The sequence below is a fragment of the Sebastes umbrosus genome, chromosome 1, assembly GCF_015220745.1.
Source record: "Sebastes umbrosus isolate fSebUmb1 chromosome 1, fSebUmb1.pri, whole genome shotgun sequence".
NCBI classification, from domain to species: Eukaryota; Metazoa; Chordata; class Actinopteri; order Perciformes; family Sebastidae; genus Sebastes; species Sebastes umbrosus.
In genome coordinates, this window is record NC_051269.1 from 39,551,908 (window position 1) to 39,576,523 (window position 24,616).

The following is a 24,616-nucleotide window of genomic DNA, read 5'->3' on the forward strand; positions in this document are numbered from 1 at the left end:
ATCATGCTGAGGAGATAAAAGGTGAGTAATAAGAGAAGCATTCGGTATTGTTAACAGAGGAATCAGAATGTTGCAAATATCCCTTATAGCGAGTTAGGAGGAAAGAAAACATCTCTTGATAGTGAGGACAGCCATGGCTCCACATTCACCAATTTCACCACTTCATTCATGTGTATGTATGTTTTCTACTAATCTAGGCAAAATTCCAAAACTGAGCAAATCTGCTGTGGTGAGTATTGATTTTTTTCCCACTTGCATGGCGAAGTGGGTTTTATTTCATCTCAGTTTTAATTACTTCCACTAAGAAGGATTTTGTTTCTGGTCCAGTTTGTAAGTCTGCTAGCAGAATATGTGAAAACTGTTAACAGATTCCAATGACACTTGTTAGGCAATGGGCTAAGGAACAAGTGGTTTTGTGCAAGTAAGAATACACAAAATTACATGTCAAAACATACGGAGAGCAGCAGCTTTTTTCCACGCTAGAGGAATCGCAATATCGATCTGTCGGTCGGTCCACCACTTTGTACAGAATTTTGATGGTAATTCATCCAATAGTTGTTGAGATATTTCAGCCAGACATTTCAGAGGATGTATCCTAATGCCTTTGGTAATCTCCTGACTTCTTTTTTAGCTCCACTATGAGGTTGATTTTTGTGGTCTGGAGTGAAATATCGTGATTCATCGACCTGCAGGGCCGGAGAGAGTGGCCCCGGCCCCGCAGACCCACAGTTCTAGACGTACGTATGCGCCAGTTTAAACGGCAACAGATGAAATTGGCGGTACAGTGAACGGTGTCAAGTATAAAATTAACAAAACATTGAAATGCAGCACTGACTAAAATTCTATTTTAACGTTGTCTACTATATGTCGATGACGTCATACCTAACCGGGCGTCATGTTTGTGTATATACACATTATACCTGCTAAACATCCAAATTTTAGCATTGACATTATGAGCATGCTGACGTTAGCATTTAGCTCCAAGCACCACTGTGGCAAAACACAGCCTCACAGAGCTGCTAGCATGGCTGTAGACTCGTTTTGAATTGCTGCACTTCCTTGAATAAAAAAATTAAACAAATTCACATTTCGATTCAGACTTTGATCCAGATTAGAAACGCCTTAACATTTTGTGCTATTACAATTACAAATGTAAAGGACTGTGCCGCCTTGCCAGAGTTATGCGCTCTCTGAGTGCTTTCTAATTAGTTCATGTTTGTGCCTTTGTGTTTCTGACTTATTGCTTTCTGACACCTTCATATTGCATTGTCTACAGACCATTTCCTTCAAAGAAAGGTCACGAGATACTTTGTCATGCGAGCGCGGTTCCGGAAGTGACAGCTATTAATCACAGCTACCAACAGAGACAAAACACTGAATAATGTTCTCGCTGAACGATGAAAACACTTTATGCGTTATTCACTGAAATCTACAGCCGGTCGGCCTGACAGACGCGTCTTTTGGAGGAGATGCAAACTGAGTGATACCTGTGAGAGCGCGGAGGTTAACAGGACTTTATCTCAGGACATTAACACAGATGAAAAATGACTTTTCCGGGTCCTTATAGAATTTGAGAAACAAAGAATTATTACAAGTCTGCCTTTGTGACAGGGCTGTGAAATGACAATTCCAATGACAAAGAGAAAAAAAAATCAATATCATTCTTTTCTCCCCTCCCAGGCAAACTAACAGGCTGTTAGAATGATGCTTCATGCAGACTTAAAGCCAGTCATGGCTCTCCCCAGTCTCCTGCCTGACAGACTACAAAAGACGAAGCCGTCTTTCATCTTGTAGCTTGCATTATTCATCTAACAGTCTGTGCCAGTCACTTAATCTGACTGATTTTGTCACTGTTCCAACAATGATATTACTTATGCACAATACTTGTCATGACAAAGCTTATGTTTCTAAGAATATACTGTATATGAAAACACAACATGTGATTGAACGCAGAACGAACGTTTTGAATAAAACACACTTTATGATGACATTTTAAGTGTTTTTTGATGAAGTCCATTTGAATTCTGCATTGTCCTTTCCCTGTTTGTGCCAAAAAAAGGGAGGATTATTGTGTGTGCGACAGAGGAGGAGGTTAAATGGAAAAGGATGGGAAGCTAGTTAAACTTGCAGCCACCCAGCATGATTGAACGTAATGGGAGAGGAAGGTGGGCAGCCTGGACAGATCACACACCCCTGGAGCCGACAGCTGGTCGGGCGTGATGGTGTGTCTCCGCATCACAGACACAATCAGTAAGCCACCTACCTACTCCTGCTGCAGAAAGACATGAGACAGGCTCTGCTATTACAGTAGAAGACATGGGGAACCTTGTTAGGCTTTTTCATGTGCGCCCAGCGAAGGTGGATGTGAAGATCAAAAGGAGTAATAAGCAAAGGGGCTTCTTAGTTAACTGAACTATTTAAAGGTTGATTTAATCGCAGCCATGTCACTCGTCGTCATTATTAGCCAGGTGTGAACAAAATAACAAACCCGCGCTAGCAAAATGTCCCACATGGTAACAGCGATAGGCAAGTGAAAAAATGTAAGCCTTCACACTCATAAAACGTGAAGAAACATCAGCACGACACGCCGTACACAGCATCTGGGCTGTAATCTCTTCATACCAAAAGGGCAAAACAGAAAACACTATAGCGAGAAATGCAGCCTTCTCTTAATGTAATCTTGTGCATATGTTCAAATTTGCCGTGTGTGTTTTCCCACCAGTTATAACACACAGCACCATGATGCTGTGATTGGTTTCCTAATTAAAAAGCCAAACGCAAAAGTTGGCAAGTCAACTGTAATTGTTTATAAGTCGCAATAACAAATTTGTCTGCTACTTCAGCACCACGGACTTAAACAATACGCAGCACAGAGAGAGCCATGGTCGGGGCCATGGATTCTATCTTACTGATATTTCAGAGCCATGGTCGGGGCCATACACTGATCAGCCATAACATTCAGACCACTGACAGGTGAAATGAATAACATGGATTATCTCGTTACAATGGCACCTGGCAGTGGGGGGGGGGATATATTAAGCAGCAAGTGAACATTTTGTCCTTGAAGTTGATGTGTTGGAAGCAGAAAAAATGGGCCAGCGTAACGATGTGAGCGACTTTTGTGACCTACTCAATATCAGGCAGGTGATCATAATGTTATGGCTGATCGATGTAGATTTTAAATTGCACAAACAGGCAGGCAGACTGGACTAACATATTCAACTAAACAACCCCTCTGGCCCTGAACTCTCTCTCTGCTGCTAGGGGATGGAGAGAGGGAGGACAGGTATGGCAGGTTAACAAGGGGAATGGCATCCCCGCTCACATCGCCAACTGATTCACTACACTTCTTGAATGATTTGAGTCCACTATGACGGGTTAAATAATTATCATTCAAACAACAAAAAAACTATGTAATGAAAGGTTTCACAGGGTATGAGTCTTTTTACCAACTGTATGATATTTCTCTAATTTTGCTTATGCTTTTTTCTTCTGAAATACTGGATATGTTCCAGCCCAGTCTCACGGCAAAGCCTGTAGCAGACCCGCCTCTCCATCGGAAGAAAGAGTGAGAAAGACCTTTATGGTGGATGGGTCAAACAAACACAGGACTTTCAAGCAGTAGACACATGTTCGAGACCGGTATTTTGTTTTGCAAGATACATCAGTGACATTTGTCACGTGTTTCCTGTACTGATGTTACGTTGTTTCCGGACGTGTTTTACTTAGTTGACGTACTTATTTTAACCCTAACCATGACGTTTTCCCTTAAACTAACTAAGTGGTTTTCTTGCCTACACCTCAGTCAGTGGCTTTGTTGCCCCCTGCTGGTAATGCATGTTGATACAGGCGTGTAATATTCACGTCTCTTTGAGGTAAAGCGTGACACTGACTCTGGTGGACAGGCGGGTTTATTACACGCTTTGGCAGGATATCGGGTTGATATTTTCACTTCTTCAGTCCTCTTAAAATTATTTAAATTACACAATCTGAGAGGAAAATATCTTGTTAGTAGAACTGCTCACAACATACTAAAGCCATAACCTGTGATGGGGGGGTCACAAGTAGACATTGCTTTGTTTTAAGCGGTCATAAGCCACAAAACCACAATCCATACCTACTCATTTGGATAGAGGAAATTCAACTATAGCATTAATTGATACATAGTTTTCTACTTGTGGCTACTGCTAATGAGCACAAGCCATCATAGCGATATTTCTTCTCTGTATCTGTGTGTGTGAATCCTCCATTATAATTCGCTCTCACACTGCATCAGTAAAACAGAGAGGTGACGCAGCAGGCAGAGCAGAGGTCTTAGTGTTAGCGCAGCCCAAAGTGAATCATACTGAATCTAACTCCACATCAGGTGGAGGGGGAGCTTTACAGTATAAGTCCGACAGACTCTGGGAGTACAGTGCTATTTGCCGCGGTGTGCTGCAGGCGCGGGCTGATCTGAGCATGCTCTGAATGAACTCCCCGTGACCTTGAGGTTCACATCAATTTTGCATGAGGTCTCCTCATCAAATAGACTGGGGATTGTACTGCAGCACTGGCTCACCTGCCTTTCCTTCAGGCCAGACACCCACAGAGACGGCAGTGACCACACACACCGCATACTGTTCGCGCACACACACACACACACACACACACACGCACACACACACACACACACAGGAGCACACACACGCAGAGCTTAGAGCTGATAATGGAAATCCAACTGCTGACCAGGGTACTCTACAATTATGTTTAGTAGGTTATTGCTGCTGCTTTTTAATAAATTGATGTTCATTTGGCTTCCAAGCCAAATGTAACACGATAAATATTCCTACAACCAGCCTGTATCAGTGTGAGTGTTTGTGTGTGTATGTGTGTGTGAATCAGCTTAAAAAGACCTATAGAGTTACTGAAATATTAACAGTAATATAGTACATGTGCACGCAAATATACACACGCAGTAATAAACCATTAGCAGCAGATATAATACCATTTACAATTGTGATTTATAATCTGGATGTATGATGATGTTATTCAAAGTAAAAGTCAAATATATAAATAAAAGCAAGTTCATCAAGCTCAAACAGAGTAAATAATTCAAAGTCCATATATCTTCTATTTAAAGGACCAGTGTGTAGCATTTGGGGGATCTACTGGCAGAAATGGAATATAATCAGGGCTGCATAATTAATCCAAATTTTATCGAAATTGCAAGATGACCTACTGCAATTTTCAAATCACAGGATGAGGAGGAAATATTTGTTAAAGGCAAAATGTGTCAAAATATCATTTTAAATTAAATATTGTGGTGCTGCAGAGATGTCCTGGCATACACATCATATTCTACAGACTTACGAAAACATCTTAGTCTGGTACAGATCCCTGCAATAATCACACCATAATCATTTTAATATGTTTTTCAATGAAAATGAGAATAATGATGTTAAAAATTATCATATTTTCAAACTCGCAATTCATATCCTAATTGCAATATCAGTCAAAATAATCGCAATTAGATATTTTTTCAAAATCGTGCAGCCCCAAATATAACATTAATATATATTTTCTTTAGTATATAATCACCTGAAAATAATAATCATTGTGTTTTTGTTATGTTAGAATGAGCCATTTATATCTACATAGAAGAGGGTCCTCTCTTTACAGAGCCGGCTGCTGTTTCTACAGAAGCCCAGAATGGTCAAACCACTGTGTTAACTTTTCCTGCTTAACGTTACTCGCTCCGGAGAGCAAATCTAACTCTGTCTTCTGCTCCGCTAGCTCACTCGTTCGATCACAACATCACACACATTCGCCTCCGCTCTCTCTCTTGCTTCACCACTCACCAACCCGTTCTCACTCCCAACTCGTCAAATACCACCGCCGTTTGGTAAGTGCCCCTCGGCATCGAAAAACCAACGCAGGGAGGCACCCTTTTGCAACAGTATGTGACGAAACGGGCTTTCAACTAACTCCGATGTAAACACACCCGCGGCATTATTCAACGGTCGGAGCAAGTGACGGAGTAGTAATAGCATGAGAGTCCGCTAAGGGCGGGCGGGAGGTGTGGTGGATGGATCAAACAAACTTTCAACCGGTGTTTGTGTCCAGTGTGAAAATAAAAGTAACGTTGTCAGTGAAGTTAACGTCAACCGCGACTGTTTCCTAATCCTAACTAACGGTACGTGTCCACAGGCTCTGTGCTTTCCACGCTCCCCATTCATTGTCTATGCAAGCAGCCGCGCAATGCATTCCGGTAGCGTGGCGTCGCGATTCGAGAAACTAGGCGTGCAGGAAGCCCGCTCCTCATTTGCATAAAGTTGAAGTCCTGGCTACTTTATGCAAATCACGGGCGTCCGGGTTATAAGATTTTCTCACCCTGTAAGAGGTCATGTAACCCTCCAAAAGATAAAAATCGATTCCATTTGAAACAATTTCCAGATCCCGCCCTGTTATCTGGCTCTATGCCGCAACTGGGAAAAAAAACAACATCTTCTAATCACGCCCTCCCAGTTCTATTTATGTTCCTGTTACCCTGAACCGACCCGTAAACAAAGGTAGAGTCATACATCTGCCCGAAGTCACATTACATGATAGCAGACACCAGCCAGAGCACTTTTTTATTCCCCCTTTCCAATCACTGCTGTGCCCTTGATCCTGTGTTACAGCAGATTCATAGTAAACACAGTGACAGGTGTATTCATAAAGCACCGCTCGGAGCCCTGGAGTGTGCTCTGGCGCTACACTGGACTATTTGTCAACTGAACAACTGTCAGGGTTCCCGCTCATATATTCATGGTGTCTGTGAGTGGGCGAGGTGGAGGGGAGCATCGAGGTGATGGAAACAAAATCAGACGATACGAAGCTAACTAGCAAAGGGTTGTAAGCTTAAACACAAACGGCAACCTGGTATTCTCTACTCTCATATTTAATATCAATGTTAAATGTCACTATATTTCAGTATTAGAGGATAAATTATGTGGGGAAGTTTCTATTTAACATTTTAGGTGTTTCCACTCTCCCTCGTCGTTTTTCAGTTAGCTGTTCCCTGCCTTTTCCTGAATGCCAGTCTGCATCACATTCTGGTCTGCTGGGTCTTTTTTTATGATGGATAGTGATGCGTCTGTAAAGCCTATAAAGCACTTGACAGTCTCTGACACAGTTCCTGGTAATGATTTATGGGATAAGGTTGGCAATGTTATTTATTCTTTTCACTGTCAATCAATCCCATTAAAAGACCAAAACCAACACACTTATGTTTTGTGCAGCCAAATCCTGATGTATCCGAATTCTCCTGTGCTCGAGCTATATTGTTAAAAATACATGAGTGAGTCACTGTGTCACGCTGAGTGACATGTTCCTTTATTGCTTTGAACATGAGCGCTGCAGTTTATTTTGACTCAATCCCACATACACCGTCTTGCAACTTTAAATATACTCACTATAGCATTAAATGTGTATTAATCCGCTGCTGAAAATAGTCCCCGAAAAATGTGCTATTTACTCCTGTATGCTAAAAACTACATTGTCCAGCTGTTTTAGGGAATTACTGAGCCTTTTTTCATACAAACTAAACTATATATATATATATGAGCTATTTTTTTTAATATTCACATCTTCAGTAGGAACCAGTGGGCATGGAAGAGAGAGTCACACAAGAAATGGAAATCAGTTAGCATGTGTTGTTTTTTTCACGGGATTTGCCAGTGAGAAAAATCTAGAATAACACCAGCCTCATCCTTTAAGCTTTTTTCCCTTCTTTTTGCTAACAAAATAGTACTTTAAAGACACACTATAAAACGTATCCTCATACAACTATTCATATGATTTCTTTGTACGAAACGTTATTCCATTTTCCTGCAAATGTCCAGCAACAAGTGACGCATGTGTCAATTTCCGCTCCAGTCTTTTTAAAATGAAAGTTACATTTTGGAAAAGATCGACTTGGTAAGGATTAGGCAACAAAACTACTTAGTTATGTTTCGGAAAAGATTGTGGTTTGGGTTAAAATAACCCCGGAAGTGGCGTTACTTAAGTACTGAAGTTACGTGACAAATAAATCAAAGTTGGCTTCTTGTTTCACATGGGATACGCTCCTGGCAAAAGTCTGGTGTTCTTTGACCCACCCATCCTCTCCGACCTCCTCTCTATGCGGCGTTTGTCGCTCTTTATATTTCCTGGTTCACTATAACGTGGATTACATACAAATTACAAATTACAGTGCATTACTTTTAACCGTTGGTATAGGTACAAACGGTGTATGAGAACAGCCTGCACTATACCGTGTATAAAGATCTTTAATTGGGATTTTAGACATGGACATCCCCAGACTACTGAGGAAAAGTCATCGTTTTGTATAAAAATTAAAAGACATATTTTAGTATAGTGTAATATTCAATGACATTTCCTCTTTACATATAAAGAAAGACGGTGTTAATGTATGCTAACCTACATTATCACTACTTCACCATACTATATTGTACCTGGTATTACTACATTCTATTCTATAGCTCATTGCAGCTGTGCTGAAAATCCAATACACATTTGGCCACTGTCCACTGGATTCACATAATATGTGACGAATAATTTCAATATGTTATTTACATGTCATCACTGTAGGATATGCAGGAAAGCTGAAATTCCCCTACTGCAGGAGAACTGATAGCCTCGATGCTACAGGGGCTCCCTGACAAGGGTTAACATCATCTTCTCTGACAAATTCAATATTGTCTGACCTAATTTTTTCCATGGATATTAAACCAAATGGATGAATTTTTCTTAATAGCTGCGGTAACTGAGGAAATTAAGTGTGGAGCTCTGAATGTAATACCCTCTCTCGCTTGGCACATCTAATTATACAAATACTGTTCATTTGCCGGGTCTGGGCCCGTAGTTTGCAGACTGGTGAAAGTCACAGCGTGACCATTTCCTAAAGGCAGGTTTTTTTTTTCCAGTCTGCTCGGGACATTGTGAGGTTCTAATTTCAGTGTTGGGGAAATAAATTGCCAAGAATTTATGCTTTCTATTTTATCATCAGGAAAAAAAAAAAAGGTCCTCTCCTCGCCTGAAGGGAAACACGCCAAGGACGATCAGCGTCAGAAAAACTGATGCAACCCAAATGACGCTGATACAAAAATTGAGTCCTTCCTCAAAGTAAGATTAAGGTTAGAAATCTAGTGTCTTTAAAAGCATTACCAGAAATGTCAATCCACAGTGGTGAGTTTGCTCACTGAAACATCCTTTTAAACCTGCTTTCAGATTTTTTTTTTACTCATAAGTGAGGGCTCTGACTCCCAACAGTGGATCTACTGACCTAGATGAATAACGCCAGAGTGGGATATATATGTTTTTTTGCACTCCGAGCAGAAGCTGAGTGTTCGGAAATGGTGGAAAGTTAGTGAACTCTAGGTACTACAGCTCTGAGGATACATTAAAAATGGACAAAATAAGAGAGGAGCCACAAAAGGTTCACGAGAGAAGCAGGAGGAAGTTAAACAATAGCTTTACATAAAATCAGAGCAATAGAAAGGGCAATAAAAATGTGTTTTATCACCACATTTACTTGAGAGTGGATGGTGCGTATTTTACAGTGTGTTTTAATTAAAAATCATACAAAAACAAATGTTATGTTTGTAGCCTAATAAAAACTTTTATACTGGACTGCATCACATTTTGAAATTTGAAAACAAAGAGCTTAAAGCTGCATCAGTTTGTTTGTTTTTGGCCCCTTGGGGTCAACTCCATAACAAGTTGAAATTAAATTATTACCTTGATAAGTTGATATGGATAATGTATTCTCAAACGTTTGCTTATTTACCCGCCATGGATGAACATTAGCATTCATTGGGAGCTGTGTTCCTGTGACCTGACCAACGGAAGTCAAATATTAACCCTCCTTTTAGCTTTGTTTTGGTCTCCACCATAGACTCAAGATATAGAAATAAAAAATATGGATGTAGTCTCTGTGACATCACCCGTGGGTTTCTGAAGAGCCGCTGTGACGACTGCCTGACGCCCGGCTAATCCAAAAATGGGCACAAAGGTAGATCGTTGGTGAAGCTGAGGCGGTGCAGGGTGATGCAGCAGAGCAGACAGTTAGTAGCTAGTGACCTGTTACAACACCCACCCGTCACGCAAAGCGGCCATGGCCTCAATTATGCAGAACATTAAGCCTTGATATAATTTAAACGGATGAGTTATATAAAAATTCAGCCCGTCATACAGTTGTCATGAACAGATTATTAGCTATAGAGATCAAAAACGTTTTTTGTACCAGGCTGTAGACATGTTTATTTCTGCTGTAAAATTGGGCATTTTAACATGGGGGGGGGCGGCCTATGGAGATTGACTCGCTTTTGGAGCCAACCTCAAGTGGCCATTTGAAAAACTACAGTTTTTGGCACTTCCACGTTGGCTTAAGTTTTCAGCACCGGCAACGCGTTCTCATCCCAACTCCTCTAATACTGACGCTTTGTCAGAGCCCTCGGCGTCGCTCTTTTTGGTCGCAGTAAACACGTGCTTAATGTTGTGAAGTAAACAAAAACACTTGCTGAGGTTCAGGCAATAAAACCACTATAGTTAGGTCTAGGAAAAACACAACATGGTTGGACTTAAACTTACTACGTTTGTACAGTGAAAATGACACAGAACGTTGTGAACACGGGACACAAACAAACAGCTGAAAGAACAGGGGTCTCCTGGATGAAAGCCCTGTGTTTGTTGGACCCATCCAACTCCCCTCCCACCTGCCCGGTGTGTCTCTTTTCGCTCTTAAAGCTACGTCACCACACTCCCCGAATCGGTGACGCCAACGGCCGTGACGAAGCATCAGTATTTGACGCCCTGGGAATGAGAACGGACTGCCACAGCTTAGTCTCCACCTACTCCTGATAATATCTGGCACTTTAGCTAAAAGCTCCACTAGTTAATTCAAGTCAAATTAATTTTATTCGATATCACAAATCACAAAGCCTTAGGTCCTTGATTCAGATAAGGAACAACTCCTAAAAAAAACCCTTTAACAGGGAATAAAATGGGAAAAAAATATGAAGAGCACCAGAGGAGGGATGGAAGAGGGATCACTATATCTGCTGTTTGCTGCTGGGCAAATAGCCTAAAGTCCGTTTATCAGAGCTCTTCTTTTGCTTAAAAACATCTGCCTTCTGCCGCACAAAGAATCTGAAAGAGAAATGCTCTTCCACAACACAAGTGAACGTCAGAAATGCTTTAAGTTGCGGGTGAAATAACGCAAGTGACGGTTTCGACTTCAATTTCGACTGACTTTCCCCGAGATAGCTCGGGTTGCACAACAAGTATAATGATACCCCGCCGCTGCTGTGCCTGGACCATGTTTTCAGCGCAGACACATTATAGGAAATGTAAGCATTTAACAGAATGTCACTCACAAGGTTATTGCCTCTCTCGCCTGCTTGCTGTGCATCTACATGGTGCTGACCAAGCTCCGAAACACAATCTACCACAGAAAAACACCGCCAGCTTCCATTTTCAGGCAGGCTCCCTGCGCCGCCGGGGAATAGCCGGGGAGATATCAAAGGATCTGTGGTGCAAATGAGTCGCTGGAATCTCCCTTTTTCTCTCCTAATGATTTCTTAAGCCGTGTATCATATCATAAATCATCGGCTTTAGCCGCACCGTGGCTTAAATCTTATCATTAATAAAGTTAACCTCACTCGTATCTGAGGTGTTGGCATATTCATCAACCACAGTGGCCTTGACTCTAACTCTACATCATAGCCCAGGCCGAGATAGATAAGCTTTTTTTCAATTAGAAATGGATGCTCAATTAAGCAGTCGCTCTTTGAAGCCTGTCTTTTTGTTGGATGGTGCGTAATCTCTCTCCAGCATTTATGTCCAGAAAACGTTGTTCTTTAACGAATCAATAGCAATCAACGCTATCAGTGCCGTCTTTGATTTCCGTGGAAGCGAGCAATGAAGATTCACAAGCACTTAAGCAGCAATGGATTTTCACTATGTGATGAGGATGCGGGAGCCGAAGCGCGTATAGACGGTCGAGCCGAGGAGGCTCGCGGGGAGATGTAACTTTGATGTGCTAATTTACCTGTACTGCGGAGGAGGGCTCCCTTCCGCCTCGCACGTGATGGTAGCCTGCTGGTCTGGGGAGTTGATCGGTAAAATGAGGTCACTCGGCTCCGTCCTCCATCTTGGCCCTTGAAACATGACATCCTCTGTACAGGCTGGGGAAAGGGGAGAAAAGTCTAGTGGTAGTACAAGCCAGAGAAATTGTCTCTTTGACCTTAAGAGAAAATACGGGGAGAATACAGCAAAAGCACAGACGCTGTGAGGACAAATAGTTCATCCGGCTGAAATACTGAAACTTTCAGACACTCAGTGTATATTCATTTTTTCAATATCTCTTTCCGAAGAAATGCATTACGAAAATCCCCGAGATGTGTTGTGTACACCCGTTGCATATCTTACATTAAGAGGAGTAAATCCCTCTTACCCTTGTTAGGCATTAACTGCTAATGCTGACATATTTGGTATCCGTCTTTTTAGCTGAACCTGACACTGGAATAGTGAAGACAAAAACACTGACCAAGGCGCTTATGCATATTAACTAAGGCTGTCAATTGATTAAAATAGTTAATCACAATTAATCACAAATTAATCCCACATTTTTTATCTGTTTAAAATGTACCGTAAAGAGACATTTATCCAGTATTTAATACTCTTATCAACATGGGAGTGGGCAAATATGCTTGCTTTATGCAAATGTATGTATATATCTATTATTGGAAATCAATTAACAACACAAAACAATGACAGATATTGTCCAGAAACCCTCACAGGTACTGCATTTAGCATAAAACAATATGCTCAAATCATAACATGGCAAACTGCAGCCCAACAGGCAACAACAGCTGTCAGTGTGTCAGTGTGCTGACTTGACTATGACTTGCCCCAAACTGCATGTGATTATCATAAAGTGGGCATGTCTGTAAAGGGGAGACTCGTGGGTACCCATACAACCCATTTACATTCACACATCTTGAGGTCAGAGGTCAAGGGACCCCTTTGAAAATGGCCATGCCAGTTTTTCCTCGCCAACATTTAGCGTTTGTTTGAAGCGGTATTTAACATGGTTGGTACCGATGGATTCATTAAGTTTTTTAGTTTCATATCATGAAGTATCTTCACTCTAGCTTTAAAACTGAGCCCGCTATAACCTAAAAAACGCAAGTTGTGTTAATGCATTAAAGAAATTACTGGCATTATATCGCGTTAACTTTGACAGCCCTAGTATTTACTCAAATTGTGCATGCTGGGTTTTCCATAGTGCCAGGTCTCAGTGAGTTACTATATCATCATGATGAATCATCATATTGTTGCTACTGTCCAATATAATGAATGTCCCTGCTTCAAAACTCCCATGTAAAAATGCAACTAAATAAAAATACTGCAAACATGTCATACAGTATAATGATTTGATTGCTGTGTAAATATTTGTCCGGCTGAGGGGTTCGAGAGAGTTTAATGCAGTTGAGCTCACATATACTGACTGATACAACTGAGGTGTGTTGAGGGCTAAAGTCTACAATAGTTGACCCCTGACGTGGAAAGCCACATATTTCCTCAATAATTAATGATTTCCTGCAAGTGACAGGGTTGATAAATACAGCAGAGTGATCTATTTTCAGAACGTCGATGTCATACGACGCATGCACCGGTTAATTGAGGCCATAAGGATGCACTCATCTGCCAGCAGCTTAAAAGGAGAGGATGTGGAACACAATCTGGTACTAAATGAAAGCAGAGCCAACAGACGGCCGGAGTAGGCCTAATTAATATCCTACTGCTAACAGATTGCAGCATGTGGCTAGCAGTTCTACACGTGGTTTTAACCGGTAGTAATATGTCTAGGAATCAACACATATTTCACTGTGATAGATTAGAAAAACAAGACATGACAACGAATCGCTGCAATAACGAATTAGCTTCAAACCAAACTACAGCAAAAAAAACAAATGTTAAGTTTGAGATAAATCTGAAACTGTCACATTTCAAAACGTTGTTGTGGAACGATCTATTCATAAATGATCAAACAGCTAGCGTCACATTGAATTCATTCACCTCACAGTTTGGTTTAACAAGCTCTCCCTAATTTGAATTTGAATGAAATGCCATGCAGGCTATCTCTAAGGTGTCTTTTGTGAGGATCCAGACAACATGTCACTTCAGATGTCATAATGATTGTTATCAGCCGTAGTGATTTTCAAGAGTTTCCATCACAACAATGAATAAGAAATAGCACCTATAGTCAGCAGCCGAGGTCTTGTTAAAAAACACTTGTCCGCTAGGAAGGTGAGACTGCTTGGATCTGGCTCCCTCGAGCACTGGGGCGTGAATTACCCATGAGCCAATTTGAATAACATTCATTGGGATTTACAATGTCATTTGAACAAGGGTTGACATTCTGGTGGAGTGTCTGTGCTTCTCCTGCTCAAATCCCAGGTGGCCGCACACAAGGGCAGAATGAGGCGCGTAGGCAAGTAGATTGTGCTAAAATGCGGGGCTGGATTCATTGCATGGATCCTGATAATGATCTGGACAGGCCATAAACAGGGACGGGGATCGGACTCCCTCGCCTGACAGTGTACAGTAGATGTGCAGCGGGACACCGCTCTAGGGATCGGTGAAGGACACCATGCTAGAACGCTGCACATGTAATGACTGCAACTTAATCAGTGTAACCTTTTTGTTCGAGAAGAAGAAGGTATTTTTTTTCTGAGGTTATTTACAACTGTTCTGATTCTGTCTCTTCCTCACTAATGGATGAAACTCCATATTTTATATAAACACTGCTTCCTAAAAATGAAATGCTATTTATAACCTCCAACCTTACGGATATGCATTTAGTCTGCAGTGAGATAAAGAGCACAACGGTAACATTATCCTGTAATGAATATGCATTAGAAAACAAATTTATTAGAAGAGATGTTGTCGTGACATAAACAAATACAGCGAGGCACAAATATAATAAGAGTTAAAATAGCTTACCTGCAAGGCATCCAGTGATTGATAGCAGAACAATTTGTTTCCATGGTAACATCATCTTTAGTTGCCGAGGGCTAATAAGACTCTCATCCAGTTGCTTGTGAACGCTCTCCCTTGAATACAAGAATTTTAATCTGAGGGGAAAGTAATTATGCATGTGATTAAAATATGACATTTTGATCCAAATACGACAAGCATTCATCAGCAAAAAACATGATTATAGCACTGCTACGTTACATAATCGCTCCTTATTATTTGGGAGGTACTGAAAGTGAATGTTGAGGAAGTGAGAAGTGATGGTGGGAGGGGGGGGGGAGAAACAGCAGCAGACAGAAAACTTGAGGATACAGCCCGGCGGAGCGATTTTTCAGGTGGCACAGAAGAAGAAACAGCTGCTAAATGGGGATGTTTTCATCTCGCCTAACAAGCTCAATTCTGCAGCTTTAAAGAGAAATGAGGAAGGAAATGATTGACCTCAAAAGATACTTCTCTCTTGACTATTAATAGGAGCTGGCAGACTGTGTACCAGCAATCCACAAAACGCCACTTCATACTTTAACAATGGTTCATGTGGCCGACGGAATGTAAGCAAACTGACTGTTTTCATTTTCATATGCATGCATCATTTCCTTAGAGCAACGGAAAATACAAGAAGGCCACATACTAAAACAATACAAATGGCACATTTCATTGTCAGCTGCTGACGTAACGATATGTTCTGTAATTTGTCAGCCTATACCTTTTCTAGAAAATGTATTTGTCCCTTTAAAGCAGCACATCAAGCTCAGTTTACTACTCAGACTGTGAAAACAGTTGCATGTCTTCTGTCTGAGACATTGGGCCTCATGCAGCAACATTCTCTTACATTTTGCACCAAACGTTCTTAACCACCCAAATCTGCTCTTACCCAGGTGTGCTGAACGATGAGTCTGACTTGATCATAAATTGGAGGCGTGTGGCCGATTCTTTATTATTAGCATATGTAACACCCCCTTAACAATATATATAAGGGCTGGTGTAAGCATAGGTAACGCCCCCAAACACTATAAAGGCAGATAATTGCAAAGGCAATGCCTCAAACACTATATCAGGGCAGGTAATTGCATAGGTAATGCCCCCTAAACACTATACAAGGGCAGGTAATTGCAAAGGTAATGTCCCCAAACACTATATTGGGGTGGGTTATAGCGTAGGCAACACCCCGAAACACTATATAAGTGCAGGTAATTACATAGGTAACACCCCCCAAAACAAGGTTCAAGGTTCTTTATTTGTCATATTACAGTTCCAGCAAAGCATCTTTGGTCTCAGGTTCCTTCAACAATGCTCATAAAATATATCTATAAAAGGGGAAATCACACAAGTAAATGTAAAAGCAAAATGATAATCTAAGGCTTAAAATAGTGCAGATAAAATAAATATAAACATAACTAAGTATAAAATAGTAATGTAAATATAAATTTGTAAATTTGTAATTTTGTTTCATGACAGTAATTAACACTATATAAGGGCATGTATTAGAATAGGTAACGCCCCCTAAACACTAATGGCAGGAAATTGCAAAGGTAACGCCCCCCTAAACAATATATAAGAGCAGGTAATTGCATAGGTAACACCCCCCAAAGAAGGTTCAAGGTTCTTTATTTGTCATATGTCAATTCCAGCAAAGCAGTTATTGGCAATGACAATCTTTGGTCTCAGGTTCTTTCAACAATGCTCATAAAATATGTTTATATAAAAGGGGAAATCACACAAGTACATGTAAAAGCAAAATGATAATCTAAGGCATAAAATAAATATGAACATAAGTATAAAATAGTAAAGCAAATGTAAATTTGTAATTTTGTGGATGACACTATGTCAGATGGGAAAACTGAATGTAAACAGGATGTAGTATGTATATTCATGATGAGAAGTAATATATGTACACAGAAGTGTAGACAGGAATGTATGAGAAGTACTAGAAACACACCATATAAGGGCATGCATTAGCATAGGTAACGCCCCCTAAACACTCCAGGGCAGGTGTTGTGCCATGTGCAAATACTTTGGCACATGCTCAAGAATTGGAGATAACAGAAGAAGAACTTAGCTAAGATAATAATAGACAGAGCAGCATGTACGCCATTCAGAAGCTGAACATACGCGATATCATCCAAGGGTTTTTATTGCCTTAATTGGAAACAGAGGTCCAATAGTATTTATTTATCCAACAAATTTAATAATCCAATCATTTTAATTACTCTAATCCATGTGTTTTTTATGCTCCTTAAATTTAAAACTCATATTTCCTTGTGTTGGACAAATAATTTTGTGGACAGAGAAAAAAAGAGTTTTTTTTCTTATCTTGGTAAGAGTGCTCTCGACACACTAGTGCACTCGTACTTTTTTCTCTTTTGTAAGAGAAGAGCAAAAATAAGGAAATTGGTGAATCCTAGAAAGCAATGGGTACTAACCAAATACTAACAAATCTTGGATATGAACGAATAAAAATAGAGAACGTGTTTGTATATTTAGTCCCATTGACTCTGACTATAGTCATCAGGAGAATACAATGTTGGGCTGTAATGCTTTCCTGAGTAATGCATTACAGCACTGTGTTTGTGAGTAACACGTAGTGTAAAGGGCTTCATTTTGTAATTCAGTAATTACATTGCAGTTACTAATCTCTGTAATTCTGTTACTTTGACATTTTGAGGGTGGGCTTGTTTGCTGTTTAACAAGAAGCATTTTGAATTCAACATTGCAAACGGAAAAAAAATCATGGATAAAGTGGTAAGGCTGTTTGTTGATTCTGTAAAGTGCAGCTGCCTTACATCCACCTTAGCTTGTCACTCACAGTAAGGCAGCAGAGGCATGGCAAATAATTGGAACAAAATAAATTCTAAAACATGTGATATTAAGCTACTTTGGTTGCGTTCAGATTAGTAAAAAAATAAAATAAAATGTCAGTTCCAATTTATTGTCCCAGTAAGACCAAACTGCTAAATATATCTGTGCATGTGGTGGCTTTGGAGAAGTTGAAGGAGATGTGTAGTAAGTAATGTACTTACTTTGTCACTGAGTAACAAGTAATTAATTAGGAGAGTAACTTCCCAAACACTGTTTAAAACAAAAAAGCCTGTGTTACTCACTGCGGGTGCGCCCATTTAGAATGTTATCAACCAATTAAATGGGCGTTATCAGCGGTTGTTACTACAATTCAAATGCTTCAGACGGGCCAAACTGCACCTATACCCGCACGTTGTGAAAGTCAAACTTAATGTTGTGGATTGAAACAAAACAACTTTAGGGTTTAGGGAACAAAACTACTTGGTTAGGTTTAGGAAAAGATTGTGGCTAGGGTTATAATATATGTACTAAATAAGTACGACCAAAGAACGTACGGTATATTGCAATGAAATGAGAGTCAATTGTTTGTTCCATTGCAACATCAGCGCCCAGCAGCAGAGCTACGCTTCCGCCATTTTGGACTGAAGGCGACTACCGGACGCCAGTAAAACGTCCGCATACAAAGTGCCGTACAAAAGTAAAAAAACATTATTTCTAATCTATATATGTAATGTATCTACCGAAATGGCCTGTGTTGAACAATTAAATATTATAAATAAATAAATAAATACGTAATAAGCCACTGCCGTCCAAAATGGCATTTTGGAGTTTCCACCAGAACACGGGAGCTTCGTCTCTTTGCTTCTGTACTCTTTGGTACGACTATGTCGCTCTTTATACTCTTGTCACTTTATACGACTTCCTCCTTTGCTCCCGTCATAATTACTACAGCCACTAGAGGTCGGTGTCGTCTTCTTGTACTTGTATCGGTGACCAATAAGGTGAATAGATGATGATGGCCTTCTGAACCTACTAGTAGATGTAGCAGGCCCCTTTCTAACCCATATCTATGAGACTGATAACCACTGATAACGCCCATTCAATCGGCTGATGACGGCTAACATCCTATCTGGAGATTTTGGAGCTTCACCCATACGAGTATGATAAAAGTCAGTATATATATATCGGCCTCTGACGCACTGATTTTGACCATTCTTCTTTTAAAATCTGACTCTTCTGAGTCATGATGTGTAATTGCCAGAGTGCTCCTTTAATATTTCTGGTTGTATTAGGCCATTGCTGGCTATATTGCATAAATTAACAGAACTGCTTTGCATAAAACTTCTACATCAATATATGATGGCAGGTATTTAATTCTCTGGACTAACTAAAAACAGACATTCCTATCTCGATACTGCAATATCAAATTATCTTGATATAAAATGATATTGTGATAAAATATTTTATCCTTACAGGTATCTACCACCCACATCACCTATTCATGGTCCTACACTCAGAGGCTGATCATCTACAAATTGCTGCATCAGACATCCCGTCTAATCAGTGATCGATTACCTAAATGTGTGTTAAACTTTTCTTATGAGGAGGTGGAACGAAGAGTCTTAAGACTGTAATTGTAGTATCGGTGGCACAGGAGGGGCTTTGCTCGAGCCCTGACCTACATCACAGCGAGTGGAAACTGATACGCCTCTCAGGATTAAGAATTCAACCCAACCCCTCATCCTTACAACACAACCCTGTTATGGGGATTAACCCAGGGCTATCTTTGGGATTCTTCGTACATACTAACCACTCACTTGTTTCACCAACTTGTAACTGTAGGATTGTGGCTGGGGTTTGACATGAGGAACACATAATCTTATGGAGGAGGATGAAGCAGCATTGTGGTGCTGAGCAGACACAGTGGAATCAACAGGGGAGTGGGGAATTATCCCATTTGCCTGATCACAACTTAATGGCCAGCGTTGGCTTAACTGGCCTGCCCTGGTGCCAGTAATTGTTCCTCATCTGGTGTAATTGCAGGCACAGTGAGATCAGAGTGGATTTCCTGGTGTCTTTCAAAATTTAGGGGGTGTTTTGCCACTCTAAAATCCCATCACATTGGATTATATGGTTTGAGATTCTACTGGAGCAAAAAAAAAAAAAGGGAAAATGTGTGCTGCATTTTTCAGTTTGAGCTCAGTATTAACTGCCATTCGCTTTCTGGAGGATCCAAACCTCGTCATCCCAGCCCATCAGTCCAAAAAGCCTCCACATCCTGAGAAGAAAATCTCCTGGAAAAGACTTTCTTTGCAAGTTGGGTGTTACACAGCTCAAGGCACAGTGTCTCTGCTGATATGATGGATGTTTGCCCCTGAGCACAGCTTCATTCTGCAGTCTGTAAAACCTGCAGTGACATTTTCATTTTTGGAACGTTATTCTTCATAGTTGATTTGTGTCGGAATTAATGGTTCATTAAAAGGCTCAAAGTATGCCAGGATTTCTTTTTTTTCCCAGCCACTGTGTTAGAAGGGTGTGTCACCCTGCCTTGAAGAATTTTATTTTCAGCGGACAGCTTTGCAGTGGCTCTCGGCGGAGAGCTTAAGTGCCTCATGATGCTCCAAAAGCCATTTCAGAGCTGCTAAAATTGAAGAAAGAATTGTATCACTTTTGACCTTCAAAAAGCTGCACTAGTGTCAAACCTTGAGGAGCTGCATATAGGCTGGAGAAAATCCAAAAGAAACAGAAAGAAAATAAACTGGACACTAGGAAAACTACAAACAACTTCTTGGCGATGGAGGTGAGATGGCATTTTTCTTTCTCGGCTGAAATGATGAGCAAAAGATTGCTCTGCCAAATGTAATGAGGCATCACACTTTCACCTCCACAGAAGCTAAACCTAATGGAAGTCATTGGCTAAACGCATTCCAGAGTAAATGAGATGACTTCTTGGTTAGTGGGGCTGTTGTTTGGCACATAATTGATAGGAAAGGTGGTTAAAGGCATCCATTCCCTCCCTCCCTCCCCCCCCCTGAGGGCAGCATAATTGCAAAAGAATCCAATAAGGGAGGGAGGGAAGGAGAGAGTTTCTCTATCACCGGGGTGTGCTCGTTCAAGGTCTGTATTCAAATCACAGGCGGTACACAGAGCCGGGAGACCGAGATATATCAGATCATGCAAAGAATAAAAAATAAAAGCCTCACTCTGTCAAAATTAAACACCAGTGGCACAATGGGTATGAATTCACTACAGTATATGATGCATTCATTTCCACTTATTGTCTTTATGACTATCTAGCTGCCATCTCCATTAAATCACTCAGCAAGAGAACCTGGGAGACGAGGATCCGCCACCGGGGACGGACTCAATCTGAATACACAGCTGCTCTATGCTTTCGCCAATGAATGAAGAATTCACAATCAACTGTGCACTGAAGCCTCCTAATTTACTCTGAAGACCTGCACAAGTCTATTTCACATGAGCCAGGGAGGATGAAAATAAATAAATAAATAAAAATAAGTGAAGTGATTAACAAATAAAAGCAGAGCTTAATGTCTGTATCTCAAGGCTTATAGGATGCAGCAGAAGAAGCAAAAGTATGGGGTAATTGTTCGGCATTGATTGCATCATAACTGCACGTTATCTAAGGTGAGCGAGTGAGTAATGATTCCCGTGGCAAATTAAGTATTAAGGGTTTCAAACAAACCCAATCTCAACAGCTGTTACATTAACATTCATGAAAGAATTGGTCGAACGCATATTCTCTCCTGAGATGCTTCCATTTCATTTCAAGCACAGCCTTGCAGGCTAAAGGAAAAAAAAAGAAAGAAAAGTAGCCACTTCACACATGTGAGTGTGTTTGCATGTATGAATAAGACAGCATGATTAGAACTGTGGCTAAGGGCACCATTGAATGCTGCGGACACTATATAGAAATGAATAGATATTAGAGCTCCAAGGGAATATGTGAAATGTCACTCAAGTGAAAAGCAGGGGGCATAATCAAGGTTTTCACAAACACAATGCATAAAAACTGTAATTTTACATTAACTTGTAACCTCTTCTGACATATTATTTTACATAATAAGTATCTGTTTACCACAGTAGAAGTACACATCTGGGCAGGAGGCTGTGCAGACCTTACAGCTGCGTATTTTCATGCAAAAAAATCAGTGAATCCCTGGAAGGACAGCAGGACGCCCCCAGTGACTCCCTCCTATGTTAAACACGGCTGCATCCCTCAGCTGCTGCCTAACGCAGGGGCAGGAGAGTAAGTGCACTTAAAAGAGAAGGGAGCAGCGATCCATTTCTCAACCCCATCATCAGCCAGGCACATCATCCCCACCAGATCCTCATCCTAGATACAGCCACAAACACATGGCTGGAGGTCAAGGATGAGGAGCAGGAGACACTCAGGCAGGCTCTTTACATTTTGCTATTCAATCCATTTCACAGCCTTTCCGGAAAAGCTGGCTGTACAGTAATTGCCACTCTGGTTCAATCAAAAAAGGGGGTTTTCGAGGCAAATGGTGCTACAAATGGTGCGTTATGGAATAACTCGCTGCATGGCTTCAAAGACATGTTTCACCTCTCATTTGGCTACGGCTCAAAATATGTGCAAAAGGATCTATAAATAAACATGAATAGAGGGGAGAACGATTACAATCCCTGCTGAATAGTAGGATACTTTGAAGATGGAGCAGGCAGAGCATCTCTCTCTCTCTCTCTCTCTGTTGGGTCTGTCCTTTTGCAGTCTGGGTGGAGGGGAAAAAAATAATGTGCAGACCACTGGTGGCCAAATATTTGCTTTTCCAGAAGAAAATAATATTGAAGCTGAGCTGTTGCATTAATTTCTCCAATAACACTCCCCTGTAGGCTGCAACATAATCCTGGGAGGATTTTTTTTTTAAAATGCTATACAAATATAGAATATTATGCTGTTATATGACATATAAAATCACTATTTTTAAAAAAGCCACAGACTCTTCTCCTCTGCAGAGACTGAAATAATTACCTTAAACAAGTTAGAGAGAGGGAGAGAGCTTTTCCTCCAGTCCTGATGCTGTTTCTCTGTGTGACTGAGCAGAGCAGCACCATATGGACTTTGTCCTAGATGAGGGAAATGAGCCCCAGCAGTAGAAATCCCAGCAGGACCATTCAAACCATTCGAGACTCGTCTAGAAACGCAATCATCAGCATCACGCATGTGTGCCCACGATCGGCAATGAACACACACACACACAGTGCTCCTCTTTTCTCCGATTTTACAACATTAGATGAAGACATCTCTGCACAGGGATGTGGTTTTATTCTGCTCTGATTCAAACTTACATTTTGCTGCAAAGAAAAGAACTTAGCAGCACACATGTACAATGTAAAAAAGGCAGGGAAATAACATGCAAACGTGCACAGAGATGATCTCTGATCAGATACTTACTTCTTCTAGGATGCAATCTTTTTCCTCTTCATTAAACTGCTGTGATTGTAATTCCAGTGTCCTGTTAGATGTGTTTCTCTGCTGCTCTAGTGAGCGGATAACATTTCTCACAGCAACTCTTGTCCTCTCACAAAGCCAAAAGAAGAAGAAGAGGTTGCTCTGTGTCTCCAGCAGTGTTTTTTTTGCGCTCTGCACTTAATTTGTGCGTCTCTCAGTCCTTTCTGGATGGATGGGACTGCTAAGAGCAAAAGAAGCCTCGGTTTATTCCACAATCAGTGAGTTTTGCTGGCTGTTCTGCTGGATGTGTAGGCTATACGCTCCTCGACCTCCTCGGATTACACTCCACGAGATGTTGCCAAGAAGCAGAGAGAGCGAGAGAGATGGAGAGAGAGAGAGGACAGCGGTGCCTCTGAGCTGAGAGGAGAGACTCACATTGTGCGCATCCCCGGGCTCCCATCTCTTTGTACGCAGGAAGAAGAAGCGCCCACTGGTGACGCGTGAAAAACACCCATCGCAGCACAGTAATGCGCCACCAGCCTGTGGGCACCTGCCAGTCCTCTGCTGGAGTCACAGCACATTTTGATCTCGGGATATTTTGTCGTTATAGAAAAGGATGAGATCAAGAGGGAATCTATAGGAATATGTTGGGAATCATGAGGATAAAAAAGGTCTGAAATGAAAAAAAAAAACAAAAACTGCTTAATGTCTCATCTTAGTAAACGTTTTATAGTGTTTTGGTGTTAAACTGATGCAGATATTTTGCAGTAGGCTTTGATGTAGTGGATTGCAGCTCATGCTGATCAATGAAAGAAGGGGGGAGAGGTTGAAAAAAGTGAAACTGACCCACAAGACTTTTTTTTATACTTTGAATAAAAACACCAAGAACCATCTTTAGTAGATGTGGAATGAGCCCATATATTGTATCCTTCATAGAGTGTAAAAGAGGGGTTAATCTTGAAGCACTGCTGCACTGAAAATTACAGTAGATGTTCATTAAGGACTACACAGACACACGAGATGTTTGGCCTTTAGGTGTCACCCTAAATTAAATCTGAATTGAGTTCATGATGCATGGATACTAAAACATACAGTTATTTCTTTTACAGATTTTGTAAAGTGTAGTTCTTCAAAGGTAATCAGTCACATGGAGGACATTCTGAAATGAACCAAAAAATAAATAAAATTAAAAAAATAACCAAACCGCCTAATGTATCATCTTAGTAAACGTTTTATAGTGTTTTGATGCAGATATTTTGCAGTATAGGCTTAGATGTAGTGAGTTGCAGCTCATGCTGATCAATGAAAGAAGAGGGAGATGAT

General features: G+C 40.8%; 1 protein-coding gene across 1 annotated transcript in view; it reads right to left on the reverse strand.

The window, feature by feature from the left end:
• cntn3b (contactin 3b) overlaps positions 1–23,947 on the reverse strand; it is a 62,991-nt gene extending 39,044 nt beyond the window's left edge. The window contains exons 1-3 of the mRNA XM_037779967.1: positions 23,297–23,947; positions 15,031–15,161; positions 12,071–12,206 (exon numbers count right to left, since the gene is read on the reverse strand). Of these exons, the coding sequence (XP_037635895.1) occupies positions 12,071–12,206; positions 15,031–15,085 (191 nt within the window). The 5' untranslated portion in view covers positions 15,086–15,161; positions 23,297–23,947. The remainder of the gene's footprint in view (positions 1–12,070; positions 12,207–15,030; positions 15,162–23,296) is intronic.
• Positions 23,948–24,616: the final 669 nt, after the last annotated feature.